The sequence below is a fragment of the Vanacampus margaritifer genome, chromosome 6, assembly GCF_051991255.1.
Source record: "Vanacampus margaritifer isolate UIUO_Vmar chromosome 6, RoL_Vmar_1.0, whole genome shotgun sequence".
Classification (NCBI taxonomy): domain Eukaryota; kingdom Metazoa; phylum Chordata; class Actinopteri; order Syngnathiformes; family Syngnathidae; genus Vanacampus; species Vanacampus margaritifer.
This window is the reverse complement of record NC_135437.1, coordinates 17055643-17069740: the sequence shown is the minus strand read 5'-3', so window position 1 is coordinate 17069740 and position 14098 is coordinate 17055643. Positions and strand designations below refer to the sequence as shown.

The 14098-nt window shown below is 39.0% G+C and overlaps 2 protein-coding genes across 2 annotated transcripts; one reads left to right on the top strand and one right to left on the bottom strand.

Moving 5' to 3' along the window:
* Positions 1-236: 236 nt before the first annotated feature.
* syt1b (synaptotagmin Ib) lies at positions 237-7636 on the bottom strand. Its single transcript, XM_077568124.1, has 9 exons — positions 7531-7636; positions 5317-5467; positions 5054-5223; positions 2869-2982; positions 2619-2786; positions 2369-2536; positions 2074-2191; positions 1291-1424; positions 237-1133 (listed from the first exon to the last, which is right to left on the bottom strand). The coding sequence occupies exons 1-9, from the start codon at positions 7597-7599 to the stop codon at positions 930-932; spliced, it is 1296 nt and encodes a 431-aa protein (XP_077424250.1). The 5' UTR covers positions 7600-7636; the 3' UTR covers positions 237-929.
* A 1272-nt stretch (positions 7637-8908) lies between these two features.
* Positions 8909-14092, top strand: bbs10 (Bardet-Biedl syndrome 10). Its single transcript, XM_077568870.1, has 4 exons — positions 8909-8997; positions 9687-9889; positions 10575-11606; positions 11682-14092. The coding sequence occupies exons 2-4, from the start codon at positions 9696-9698 to the stop codon at positions 12328-12330; spliced, it is 1875 nt and encodes a 624-aa protein (XP_077424996.1). The 5' UTR covers positions 8909-8997; positions 9687-9695; the 3' UTR covers positions 12331-14092.
* Positions 14093-14098: the final 6 nt, after the last annotated feature.

The following is a 14098-nucleotide window of genomic DNA, read 5'->3' as shown; positions in this document are numbered from 1 at the left end:
AAGTTTCAAATGCTTGCATTTCCTGGAAAATTTTTACCTCTAAAGGTTTCCCTAAATCCACTAGTGTTTTGCTTTTGCGTTTTTATACAGAAGGGTGCAGCTGTTTGCAAAATGGAAACGTGTGACAAAAGCTTCTGTGATGGCTGTTCAGTTTAATGCGGCATCAGTTAATTGACATCAATACATTACAAGAATGGGAGATAGATGCCCTTCAGGCATATCTACAGGAAAAGGGTGAGTACTTTTAGTTTTATATAGTTTACACTAGGGCTGGGCGATATGGCCAAAAAATAAAATCTCGATTTCCAAGAAACCCAAGAAACATTTATTTAAAGGTTTCATTTATTCAAAAATAATTGCTGTGCAAAATGTTCAGACAACAATAATGTATACTGATTCTAAATTAGTTTTATAACCTTCATAGTTTGTACTTAAATGCCACAATTAAGTAGTTGGTAGCTACTGTAAACATGTCTTGTAAACCACCCATCCAACATTGGGCAAAATTACAACTCACAAAAATAGTTGGATGTAACAGAACATAAGAACAGCAGCTTTTAATAATCCAGAAGACAAAACTCGATTTTACGATTTAACAAATTTTCAACGATTCGATTTTTAAAAAGACGATGTATCGAATTAATTCGATTTATTGCCCAGCCCTAGTTCACACAGTTCTTTAAGAATGTCTAATTAAAAAAATTAATTTCAAATGGTTCCTGTACATTTCATACATGTTTAACGATCATTTCTATTTCCAGTTCAAAATTTGAGTCAAACAAAGTTTGACCAGCGACCTTGATTCTATGCTGTCAATTAATTTTCACCCTTTATCCATTTAATGCCCATGTTTGATAAATAGACTAAGGAAAGCTTATTGAGGAGATAACATGAGGAGAGTCTGTTCATCCATTCTGGCCCTCAGATGTTCATTTTTTCGAAATCAGCGCATTGATGTCGTCCTCCGGTTGAAGGCTGTGCCACTGCGCGATTGGCCGCCTCGGGTTGGCGAGCATGTCCGACCAATGATGATGCTCGGTTCCAGCGATGCTCCCGCCCAGCAGTACTTTCCCGATGGCGTCGTTTTTCCCAATCTTGTCATAGTCCAGCACGGTCACTGCTACCTGCACCTTCTAGCAATGTCGATTGATACACAAAAAAATGGAAAATGAATGCAGTTGTAAATTTGTTTGTGTATGGTCACATTTTGCTTTTAGGTGTTTCTCAATATTATATTAATGGGCTTGCCATATTGTGTTTAATACAATGGAAAGTAATACTGTGGTTTACCTCTATTTGTTCACACGACACTTCAAAACTGAATGACTCATTGTAGTAAGGATTCAAAGTGTTCTTCTTGATGGTGGTTTTCTTTTTCTTAAGTCTTTTCCCATTCAGCATTAAGTGGATCTTCACATAAGGGTCTGGTGGGAAGAATGGGAACATTAAATAAATGGTGCAGTTTAGGGTGTGCCCAAAAATCGATTCTCATAAGAATCGCGATCCTCTTTTAGTAGGATTCAAAATCGGTTTTAAATGCCCCAAAATTGATTTTATTTAAATTATGTCTTCCCTTTGTTTGTGTGTGCCTTTGTTGGGAGCGCTGTTCATCTTGTACCCGATTTGGCCACTTAGGGGCAGTGTGGTTCCACACGTCTGATACACTGTTAAGTTGTAGCCACATTAGAGAGTAGAAGGAAAATTCACGATCAAGTTATTCCAATAAAAGTTTTTTTTTTTTCAGCGTGGAGTCGTTCTTTTGAGTGATAAAAGTGCCGCAAGTAGAGCACTAATTAGCATTAGTCAGACTGGAGTAGATCATTACGATTCCTTGAACATCTATAAATTGAAGCAAAAATCATTGTCAAGCAAATCGAAATCGATTCTGAATCGAATCGCACACCCAAAAATCTTAATCGAATCGAATCGTGAGACATTCAAAGATTCCCACCCCGAGTGCAGTTCGTTTAGCAGCGGGCATCAATAATGATCGGGCCTCAACTCAAGCATTAAAATGTCCGTTGAAAGTGACATCTCTCGTGACTAGAGAAGATACTTTTTGAGTTGACTCACCCGATAATCCACCCACATCCATTTTCTTCAGGTTTTTGGCCTCCAGAATCACTACAGTCAGCTTCCCCGCTGTCGGAACATACCTCAAGGATAAACAAATGTCTCCGAGCCGCTCACTCTGATGCACAGAAAGAGAGGTACTGATGCTTAAGGAAAAAAATATGTACTCCTCACTGCCAAGTACAGTACGCAATTAAATAAGATCCAATGCATACAAAAATGGAAATGATCCCTAAAGTGAAGGTCTCGTTGACTTCAGCCCAAATGTGTGTTGAATACACACATACCCACCCACCTCCTCTTTTTCCGCCTTCTGCAGATCCCGCCACTCCTGCAGCGATTGACTGAAGTCTACGCCGCTCATGGGGATCTTCACCACCCCGATGGCGTCGTGCTTGGAGAAGCGGTCAAAGTCGTACACGGTCATCACCAGCGTTTTGCCCCCCAGCTCTGTGTACGGTACCTGCATGGCCGCACACGAATACACAAATACAGTTTGCTTCCTCAGCATATAAAAACAAACAAATTGAAGAAAAGAAAATCACCTTAAATGTGAACGTCTCATTGAAGTCGGGTTCCAGAGTCTTTCTGTGAACTTTGGTTTCAAACTTTTTCTTTTTGTCCGGTAGCAGATAGACTTTAACGTAAGGGTCCGAGCTTCCGCCCACGTCCATGGCAGGAAGCCCGGCGGCCTGTAAGATGCCCACTACGAGCTGGTGTGAGAGCACAGAACATTAAATATTAAGGGAAGTTATTGCTGTCAGATGACATTTGGGATTTTGGCAGACATCTCACCATATTATCAGTGAAGTTGTAGTCCAAGGTGAAATGTAGTTTGCCCAACTTCTCATCCTCCTTTGGCTGGATGTCTGATAACTCCGTTTCCTTCTTGCTTTCGACTTTTAGTGGCTGTACACACACACACAATGAACACGCCACATGTTGACTCTCAACTCTAATTGGCCGGGAAACATATTTGGGATAAAACTTCTGCTCTCACTGCAAAAACTGAAATCTTAAGTAAGATATAATTTCTTAATTTTTTTTTTAATTTTTACTTCAAATAAGATTGTCAGACAAGATCATTGTGCTTATTATAGTTATTATTTAATTATCTTATTTGATCAAGCAGTCTTGGCATTGAGTGTTAACAGCCAGTTTGAAGTACTGTGAGGCTTGCAACCAACATTTTCCACATTTTAAGTGGACTACTAACCAACATCAAAGGCCCTGAACAAAGGTTTCATAAATTTAATTTTCTAATTTTAAAATTTTGCATAATCAAGTATGAAAGTATGAAAACAGTCAGACAAAATTGCAATCTAGCTCAAGTGGTTTGTTTCGTTGGTCTAGTGGTAGAGTGTCAACCCTCAGACTGGGAGGTTGTGGGTTCAATCCCTGGCTGGGTCATACCAAAGACAATAAAAATGGGACATGTTACCACCCTGCTTAAGCGTAAATGAATAGTTGTGTGTTATTACTTGTTTTTAATCTAAAAATACTAAATTCAAGACCACTGTTGTTAATATGGTTCTAGTATTATTTTCTTATTTTTAAAAGTCTTAGAGGTAAATTGAAGTAAAATGTTCTTGTTCTGTTGTCAGATTAATTTGGCTTATTTGAAGTAATTTTCTTATTTTACTATGTTTTTTTTCCCTTAAATTTTCTGCTGTCCTTTTTGCAATTGTTCTTTTTTTTAATTATACAGTAGGCTAGCCTATGATAGATATTGTAACATTTTTAATACTTCATTTTATTTTATTAACCATTGTTACACATTATTAACATTTTAATTCTTTATATTAACCTTGTCAAAATGTTTTGTGTCCTGTGCAGAGCAGATGGTGTTGATTTCGGTATAATCTGACCTAAACTGGGTCATACTATTTAGTCTAAAAAAGTTCCTTCTCAGCGCTTTGTGCGAAAACACATTTGGTCCTTGAGAACAGAATCTGTTTTGAACACTCACATCTGACTCTGTTTTCGCCAAAGCTCACGGAAAAGTACCAGAGAGTATGTTTTGTCTACAAATGAAAGAGAGGAGGTCTTTTTAACTATAAGAAACCGTTGTGCACGCGGAAGAAATACATTTGACGCTCTGAATCCCACGATGTTTAAGTGATGATAGAGGCTGTTATTTGTCCAGAGATTCTCTGTTTTTGATTAAATCATTTTTGCAAAGGTGTATTTTTCTTACATTAAATCTATCTTCATTTTTGGAACACGCAAAGAGGACAAAATTCTAGATTCCTCTTCACCTACCATATCCAAATTATAGGGATTGTGGTTTGACAAATTCCGATCCGGCCAAATGTGCCCAAATTGGAAGCAAGTATCCCAGACAAACGGGCTATATGCTACATTGCAACGCTTTTTGGCGTATATCGCATCTAATGTGGGAAGAGCGTGGCGTCAGTGTAGATCATTTTGATACTTTCATGCAAAAGGTGGCACAGGGGACCATTCATCACTGCTGGTTTAGGTTAAAAGTGGAAAAAGGGTTTCCCAATATTTGTGAAAAACAAAACAACTTGCACTAAATATTGACGGAATACTTAGTTTTGTTGTTGTTTTAATAAGTAAACATTCAAAACTGGCCCATGAAAATTTCCGGCGTACCAAAAGAAACAAACATGATACAGAACCATATCAAATCTTTTTTCTTTTTCTGGAGAAAAAAAATAAAAAATAAAATAAAATAAAAAATAAAATAAAGCAATAAAAAGTTCATTTTTGCTCTCACACCTAAACTAAAAAAAAAGAAACATATCAAATCGTGTTTTTTTTTTTTTATGCAATTTTTCTGTCACTACTGTAAGGTGTCTCAGGTTCAAGCATCCGCATGTTCGGACACCATTGAAAAACTAAATGAGTGATGTGCAATGCATCCCTTGATGTGTACATAAAAGTAAGACTTTTGACATGGGCCCAGATGTCAGCACCCTGAGACATTACAAGCACAAGGTTGCAGGAGGTGTACCTCTTTGTCCCGGCCATCATTTTCCGTGTCAATATCTCCTCCCTTGCTCTTCTCTTTTCCTTTTTTCTTGTCCTTGTCCTTTTTCACACATTTCTTCCATGCGCACACGCCGAAGGAAAGCAATACACACAAGCTCACAATACAGAAGGCCGCCACCACCCACGATGATTCTGCAAAACATTTGACACAAATTCATATACAAACTACAGTATGTATGTCTCAACAATGTAAGTTGGGCTCTGTACTGTATTGCATGAACTCACTGTGGGTTTGGTGAGGCTCACTCATGAACTTGTGAGCACTTTGGCCTGCAGGATGTGTTTGGTTTTCGGTGGCGTTGGGCCATTGGGCGGCTTTCGTCGGGATGATCGGAACAGCTTGCTGGGTTCCCGACATGTTGCACTCCTCATAGGACTGAGAAACGATAAAGGGAATGTAGTGTTTAAAGAGAATAATAACACTCAGTAGAGCAAGGACCTCCAAATATGACCAGTAAAGGGTCATATTATATAAAAGGTACTTATTTTGTTCTTCACATGCTGGGTTGCCACCTTGGCCCAAGCCCCTGATCATCAATCCCAGTCGTCATCATAGTATAGAAAGGAGGGGTGTCAGGCGATAATTTTTTTTTAATTGTAATTAATCACATGGCTTCAATAGTTAACTCACGATTAATTGCAAATTTTATATCTGTTCTAAATGTACAATAAAATGTTCAATACATTTTTTTCCTAGTTTAATACTCTTAACATTAAAGTGAAAAAACATGTTAAACTAATATCAATTTGGTCATTTATACAGTAATTTTATAATAATTCATAAAATTTAGTTAGAATGAAAAAGATGTACTGTGAGTGTAGTGAGATATTGATTTGTGTTGAGGTCATTTTTCTGCCAGTAGATGGCATAATTGCATTTGAAAGATGTTGGTGACAGCTCAGTGCATTTTTCTTTTTTATATTAAGAGCTATTTAATCTTTAACATGAAGTAACTTGTGAAAATCTGCACATTTTTAAAATTGTAAAATACAACTTGACCCCGATCTCCACAAATCTTTTTTTTTTTTTCCCTCCATAATTTCAGCTAGCTAGTAACCACCAGCAGCAGGCACGTGGACCAACGCAACAGCATCAGGGCTGTCCAACTCACTGCGTGCAAGACAACACAACAGGGACACTTCAAGCAGCGGTAACTGTTTATTACATTTGCTCGCGAGATACAGTAACTTGAGAGCAAACTTACGCGCTAGCAAGCTAATGAGCTAAAGAGCCATTAAATATGGTTGTTATCATGTGTGGGTACACATAACAGAGACACTTCAGGGAAAGTTGCCTGTTTAATCGTTTTATACACTTGGCGATTATTATTATTATTTTTTAATTCATTTAAACTTGACAGACATGAGTTATTATGACTTATTGGGCCTAAATATATATATATATTTTTTACAAATCAGTAGGGCCTTAATACATGTCTTGTATCTAGCCCCCCCCCCCCCCAAAAAAAAACAAAAACAAAAAACAGCTAAATGCAACTGATCAATTGACGCCATAATATTCTCATATGACCGTCGGTGTCAGATGACGCTCCTTTTTCTGCTGTTCAGCACTAACAGCAAAGCAGGATGTTGACTGCGAGTGACCGAGCTGTGACATGGAGGGGAAGAGGGTAGCATCATGCGTGAGGACGTGTGTGCCCGCTGCTCCAGAGGTGACAGCTATGCGCCAAGGTCACTGTTTTCCTTGACAACCAACTTTTATTCGGTAGAATTATTGTTCTTTCTTTTTTACTACAAAGGTGTTGCAAGTGAGCTTCAAGCTATTTTAGCTGAATTTGGTGGAAAAGTAGGCTCCACTTTGTACTAGTTGCAAAACAAAGCACGTACACAAATTGGCACATAGACAAACAACCATTTACATTCAAATTCACACCTATACATATTAGAGTTTTCATTTAACCTAACATGCATGTTTTTTTGTTTGTTTTTTTACATAAGGGGAACCGGAGAAAAACAACACGAGCACAGGGAGAAAATGCATAATTGAGATTCAGAGCCAGAACTTCTCAATTGTGTATACCGTACATATTTAATATAGTAATACAGTACACTTAACTTATTTTTTTTTATATTCAGGATTGAGGAATCATGTTGAATATATATTTTTGATATATGAAACCCTCATACTCACAATTACAATTACAAATATGTTACATCAAAAATACAGTGCTGACAATACAGTAGTAAATAAACTATTTTTTCCCTACAAACACAAAAAAAAAAGTATTTTAAGGAATGTCGTTGTGTAAACCTACTAACCAGCCGGATTTCCTACAACAAGACCCAGTCATGCATAGTCTTATGGTATTCTCACGCCTATAATGCCTCCTAATGTTTTTAAATACAAGTCAGATTTTTTGAGTAAATTGTTTGAAAGTGTTCAGCATCAAAGAGAGTAAAAAAAAAAAAAAGACCTACCAATATCTCGAATGTCCAAATAGCAGTGATGTCCGGACTCACAAGTGCTCTTTTTTCACCCCCCCACATATAGTACAGAGAGGAAGAGGAGGATGAGGAGAGAGGATGACAGAACTGGACAGGACAGGCGGAGGACAAGCATGTGGTAAGGGAGAGAGTCAATATGACGTCCTTTGAGTTTTTGCGCCATTCAGAAAGTTTTAAGAGCAATAATGAGGAACTGGACAAGATAGTTTTGAATGTAAACTTTAGTCATGTTGCATCTCAAATTGTGTTATAATAGTAATCTAGTGGGAGTATGGTTATTCTTCTCGGTCTCATCCATACTGGTCACACTCACTGGACCGCTTGTGAATATTCATCAGTGGAGTGACACTGCTTTTTAAAAGCTTGTTAGCATACTGAACGTTCAGCAATAGTGTGCATTAACATTCAGATTAAGCATATGAGCATGTTTGTTTTTTGTGCGTGTGTCTCACTACATAAGCTCCCTGATATTGTCTATGTATAGACAATAGCTGCCTGATTTAGAAACTTAGGATGTGGTTTCTGCAGCAGTAAAGAGAGATCAAGTTCCGGACCCAGGCCCCGTTCACCTTGAAACACCAGAAATGTGCGAGAGATGCTGTACAGGCGGGAGGGTGAGGCAGAGAGAGAGGGAGAGGCGGAAGGTTGCACACAAAGTGGATTCAAGGATGAATTCAATCATTTTTGACAAAGGTTAAGGTCATTGCAGCTTCATAAAACATGACTAGGCTTTTTTTGGGGCAATCTTGGGAATACATTGAGGTATTCCTTCCAAAGTTGCAAGGCGAATATGGCAACAATGTCAACGAGGAATAAAAACTGACGTCACTGGAGATTCTTTTGTACATGTACTCCACTGCAAAGAAAAAGGCTATTATAATATGAGACAGACATTTGTAGAGTTGTGTATTCATATGACCAAATGCATATACTGTACAATGTACAGTTTAAGCATGAGTCTAGGTGTACATGTACAGTGTGTACATGTACACTTAGACTCAGGCTTGAAATTTAAATGCAGAAAATAATTTGCTAGAAATGTGCTAATACAAAATCAGTTTGTCCTTGTTGCAAATGTGGATGAGTTTACGTATAAAATTATACCTATTTCAAATATGGAACATATTTTACGAGAAATGTACTAATAAAATATATGAATAGAGAGAATTTGTATGTAAGTCAGTGCAGACTAACACTAGCAAACTCTAACAAGTAACACTAGCCACAGATGTGTTCGTTAACGTGAAATGTAATGTAACGTCGTAGCCTATGTCCGGAAACTGAGGACCTGCTAGAGAGCTTAATTTGACTGCAATTCATACCGCCACACGCTACGCGGCAGTAGCGTCTTTTGATCGGCATTGCGTATGCGTATTTACAAAAGAAGAAGACCCGTCTCCAGGATACAAATGGAAGCGTCCTTGTTTGGATTCCGCAATGGTGAGTTATATGTTTATTAATTATTTCCTTAAATATTATCGCCTGCGTGTGGTTCTTTGACTCGATACGACAGCCAAAGAAACTAAATAAGACGGCTGAATCGCTATTTGTCGTCAGTTTAGCAATGAGATAGCTAGGAGATGCTAGTCTGTCGATGCAAAGATTTGGTTGAGTGATACTTTATAACAGTAGTGGGCAAACTCGGTCCTCAAGGGCCGGCGTCCTGCAAGTTTTGGATGTTTCTCTGCTGAAACGCAGATGATTCCAATCAACAGGATCGTTGCCAAGCTTATGCAGAGCTTGCTGATGACCTGATCATGAATCAGCTGTGTTGGCGAAGGGAAACATCCAAAACCTGCAGGACTCCAGCCCTTGAGGACCGAGTGTGCCCACCCCTGCTTTTTAACGATTAGCGCTTGTAGCACGGGTTCCTAATGTAATGTCCATTGAGTGTATTTCGTCATTTTAACATTAAGTATAAATGACATGTTCGGGAGGACAACATAAAGCTACACAATAGCTTCATCATAAGAACCCTGAAGAAAGAATTTTGTCCTTGTGAGCACAGTGCTTCCCTTTGTTGCGTTTGCCAAAAATATTTACATTTTGTATTTTATATTTCCAGGCTAAGAAGTGCGAACATAATATATTTATTTTACAAATTACCATCAGGCATTCTTCTTTTCTAGTGATTTGTAATGCCACCACCAGTGCAGCACCTCCACCAGAAACATGTCCTGCAAACAGTGTGCGCGCTGGAGGCTGTGGTCCTGCGCACCTTTGGCCCCGAGGGAGGACAGGTGCTTTTCACCCGAGACAACGGTCATGCGATGTTGAGCCGCAGCGGGACACAAATTCTCACGGTGCTACGACTTGAGAACCCGCTCGCCAGGTAACTAGAATGACTCAGCTTCTAGTAGTTAGATAATTAGGTGCGTGATTAAGCCAGCATCTAGTGTGACATAGAAAATACTTTTGTGACAACAATGCATTTAAGGTGTGTGTTCAATGTCCAGCCTGTGATATTAGTTATTATTATTATTATTATTATTATTATATTATCAATAGTGGAAAATTATTGGGTTATCCCCCCCGCATTTATTATGTGTTCGTGCTGTTTTAAATGCATAACTGTGACCTGGAAAAAAGGTGTGGAAAAGCTGTTCATTCGAACTTGTGTAAAAGGTCAAATGCATTTAATGTGTCTTTAAAAATAATAATAATAGTTTCTTTACAAATTAACAGATGTATTAAAAATCCAAATGAATAGACACATTGGTCGGCGTTGCCTCATTAATACATCTTTAGATGGCACCATTAGTTGCACTAAAATCATTAAGATTCTTGCCATGTTCGCTTTTGCATAGCCTTGTCAATTGTGGCAATGTCATCATCAGTGATCTTTTGCTTCAAATCATTGACGTCCTGTATCTGTGCGCGATGTGCATCTTTAATATAACCCCATAGAAATAATTCCAGGGAAGCCACATAAAGTGAACAATTTAGCCATGGGAATGGCAATTTAAATTGTAAAGACATTTTGCAAATACCCTGTATTTGTTTCTCGTTCATTATAGGATGATGGTTGAGTGCGTCTGGAAGCACAGCGGCAATACAGGGGATGGCTCCAAATCCTTTATCCTTCTTTTGGCGTCGTTGTTACGCACCATTTACACAGCAGCTTCTAAGGAGCCAAATGTATCTCGCGTCTATAACTCAAGGGAAGCAGCCGAGTCCGCCACTGCCAGGCGCTTGGCTGACCAAATGCTGGCTTTTGCGTTGGAGAAGCTGGATGATCTGATTACGGTTGCATTGGCTCCTTATGGATTCCGTCTGTCAGCGGAGGATTTGACCACAAGCGTGCAATCGGCATCGAACTCAGATGAGATTCACGTTGAACTGTTGATGACATCTTTCTTTCGTACTCGTTTGGGATGTGCCCACTGTGACTTCATGGGAAAGCTCGTTTTCAAACTGCTCTGCAACTGGAACTGTAAAAATAACAAATGTCCCGCATCAGACAAGATCAGGAGTTTTCAAGGTAGTGTGGATGTAAACTCAAATAGCTCAAAATCAGATTTATGTTCTTGGCCACTCCAGTTCCTAAATGACAATTTCCCTGCTCTGCATACATCGGCGTCTGGCTTTCCTGTTAGTTGTTCACGTTTGATTGAGGGACAAGTCATCCACAGGGACTTTGCGACATACTTCCATGGCAATCACCAGCATCCAGTCAAGGCGGTGGTTTTTACCATATCCCTGCAACCCAAATGGCTCGACGCAAGTGACATGCTGGAGATCGGGAATGGAACACACGGCAAGAGCATCATGCACTTTAGCGCCTGGATGGAAAGCTCACTGGAGCAGATTTTTGCCACCCTTCAGACACTTGGAGTCTCCATCCTGCTGTCTGCCGTCAAGCAGTCTGAAGCTGTCCTGACTTTAGCGACACAGGCGGAGATGTGCGTCGTGGAGTGCGTCGACGAAGATGAACTTGCGCTCTTCCTCCACCTGAGCGGGGTCTCTGCTGTCTCAGACTGTCAGGGGATCCAACCAGAACATATTGCTTCTTTGGCATTTTGTCGACCAATTCTTCTGGGAGCCCATAGGTGAGAATGCAATATTGATGCTGCTCTCAGGTGGTTTGATGCTCACAATTCTACTTTTTTTTTTCTCTTTCGCAGATACGTTCACGTGGCTTTTCCAGATACCAGAGAAGAGAAACCCTGTAGTATCATCATCTGTGGCTTGGGCGAAGGGCAAACGGAGCAATATGCAGCTGCCGTTCAGGATGTTTTCCGGATGCTGCGAACAACATGGGAGCCACTGGGAGCAACTGTTAAAGATCCATCCTCTATTGTGCCAGGCTGCGTCATACCCGCTGGTGGTACTTTTGAGATTCTCTTACACCACGCCCTCCTACAACATGGCCGCTCTCATGCCTGTTCTAAAGACATACCTGTTGTTTACCGGCTCTTGGCAGACGCATTATTGTATTTTGCCCGACATATTCACTCCAACAATCCAAGACGTTTCTTACAGATTCAATCACGAGTCTGCAGCTTTTATCGGAATCCTTTCCATACTGATGGAGTGTTATGTGAGCCAGAGATTAGCCGAGCAAATCATGGTGAGAAAAGTTCTCAAGGAGTCACTAAACCAAGTATGAATTTGTTATCAGGACTTGAATCTGTTTCCTGTAAATATCATCTCATTTTGTCTGTGCTGCAGTGTGTCAAAAGCCTCCTTCGAGTGGACACTGTACTGCACATTTCTACCGAATTGCACCCAAAATCACTCAAAGTTAATAATTCCTCTGAGGATGAAGACTGAGGTGTTTTTTTAAACTAATATGATAGTTGAAATCATGTTTTTTCATCTTCTATTTAGGTGTGAGTTCCAGAATATCACACTTAATCACGTTTTCCGTTTTGTCTCTGTTTCTTAAAGCAATTTGTTAACATTTTACTAGTTATCTACTTGAGGGAACACTTATGAATGCTGTTACAGTCATAATTCCCCCCCACAAATAAATATTAATTGAAATACCTCATTCATACATATTTTCCAATAATTTTTTATACGTATTTTATAAATAATAGAGAACAGCTACTGGACAATAATATATCATAGTCTTCAATTAATTGTGGGTCAATGTTGAAATGTTTTGCAGCATTTTGTCTTTGAACTCGACCGTATTCAGTTTTACCCACGTCATATCTGTGCTATATTAGTCTAGTATCTACCACGAGACACGGTAATTACAGCGGGTAATTTCAACAAAGAATCTAGTTGCGGTATGGTGTTTATTTTTTCAAGTTTATACATGAATGGATGGATGATTGTTATTAATTAGGGCTTCATTTGCGTGGAGGACACGATTTGGCCAGGAATTGGAATTTATTTTATTTTTTTTGTCAAACTTAATGTGACATGATTGTGACTATTTTTTATTTGGACAGGGTATGTTCAAGGCAAACGTCAAACACTTGTAAATTTCCAGTTTTACCAGCAGTTTTTCAGATTTGATCTAATCGGTTCCTGAGCAATCTGATGAGCAAAACAATAATCCAATAATATTAAAAGATATTTCTGAAAATGTCGGGCCTTTTCCGGACTAAAACTAAATTTGTGCTAAATAAACCGCCTAACGTAGGAGGCTTGTACAAGCATAGATAACATTTCAGATGTAATTTTACACTTAGCCAAATGTTACACTATTTGTGTCACCACACATCATCAGGATTATTCTTAAAACGTAAAATGCTTCTAGCCATAGTGTTTATTCTGACCTCCTACCATGACTTCTCTTCTTTTTTTTCAGCACTTCTCTTTCTTAACTCATTTTTCCTTGTTCTCTTCCCTCGGCCACCGCAAAGCAAATACAAGAACAACACATACTCATAAATTAACACACATTCCTTTTTATAATCAGTGTTATCTTTAGCAGTGGTCTAAGGGTGGAGGTCTGGCTGTCAACAAGCAAATCACTGTGCACTTCCCTGTTCTCTAATCACACCCTCACCAGGTCTATTCATCACGGTGAGTTAGTTAATATAAAGTGGAGTCATGAGTTTTTCCAAGTTGAGTAGAAGATAAGCACAAAAACAAGTTCTTAGCTTCAAGCTTGTTCTTAACATAAGTCACATGGCAGTGAAAAATGAAACCAATCTTCCTGTTCCCTACATCCTTCCCTGAAGTGGTACCTTGATTTACTGGTTTTGTTTGTTCTGTAACAATCACTTAAATTACTTTTACTCAATCACTGTAATTGATAACTTAAATCTCTGAAAAACGGGTGCTATCTTCAATCAAGGTATTACTTTATTATGAAAAACTGACTTTTTAATTTGTTGTATTACTTTGGTCTCTGCAGTATCTGTCCACTCAAGTGTAAAATTACACAACCAGGTAAATGTTTTGTTAGGTACGTTATCCAAATCTGTCTGTAAATAGGGGCATGCATAGTGGGATGTTGGGGAGCTAGCAGCCGCGCTTTGCATACCACTATCTGAAAGCGAGCCGGATTGTGACGGCACTTTATGGATAATTTCACTGAGGCTCAAAAAGGTTGTTAGTCAGTGTTACCATATAAGATAAA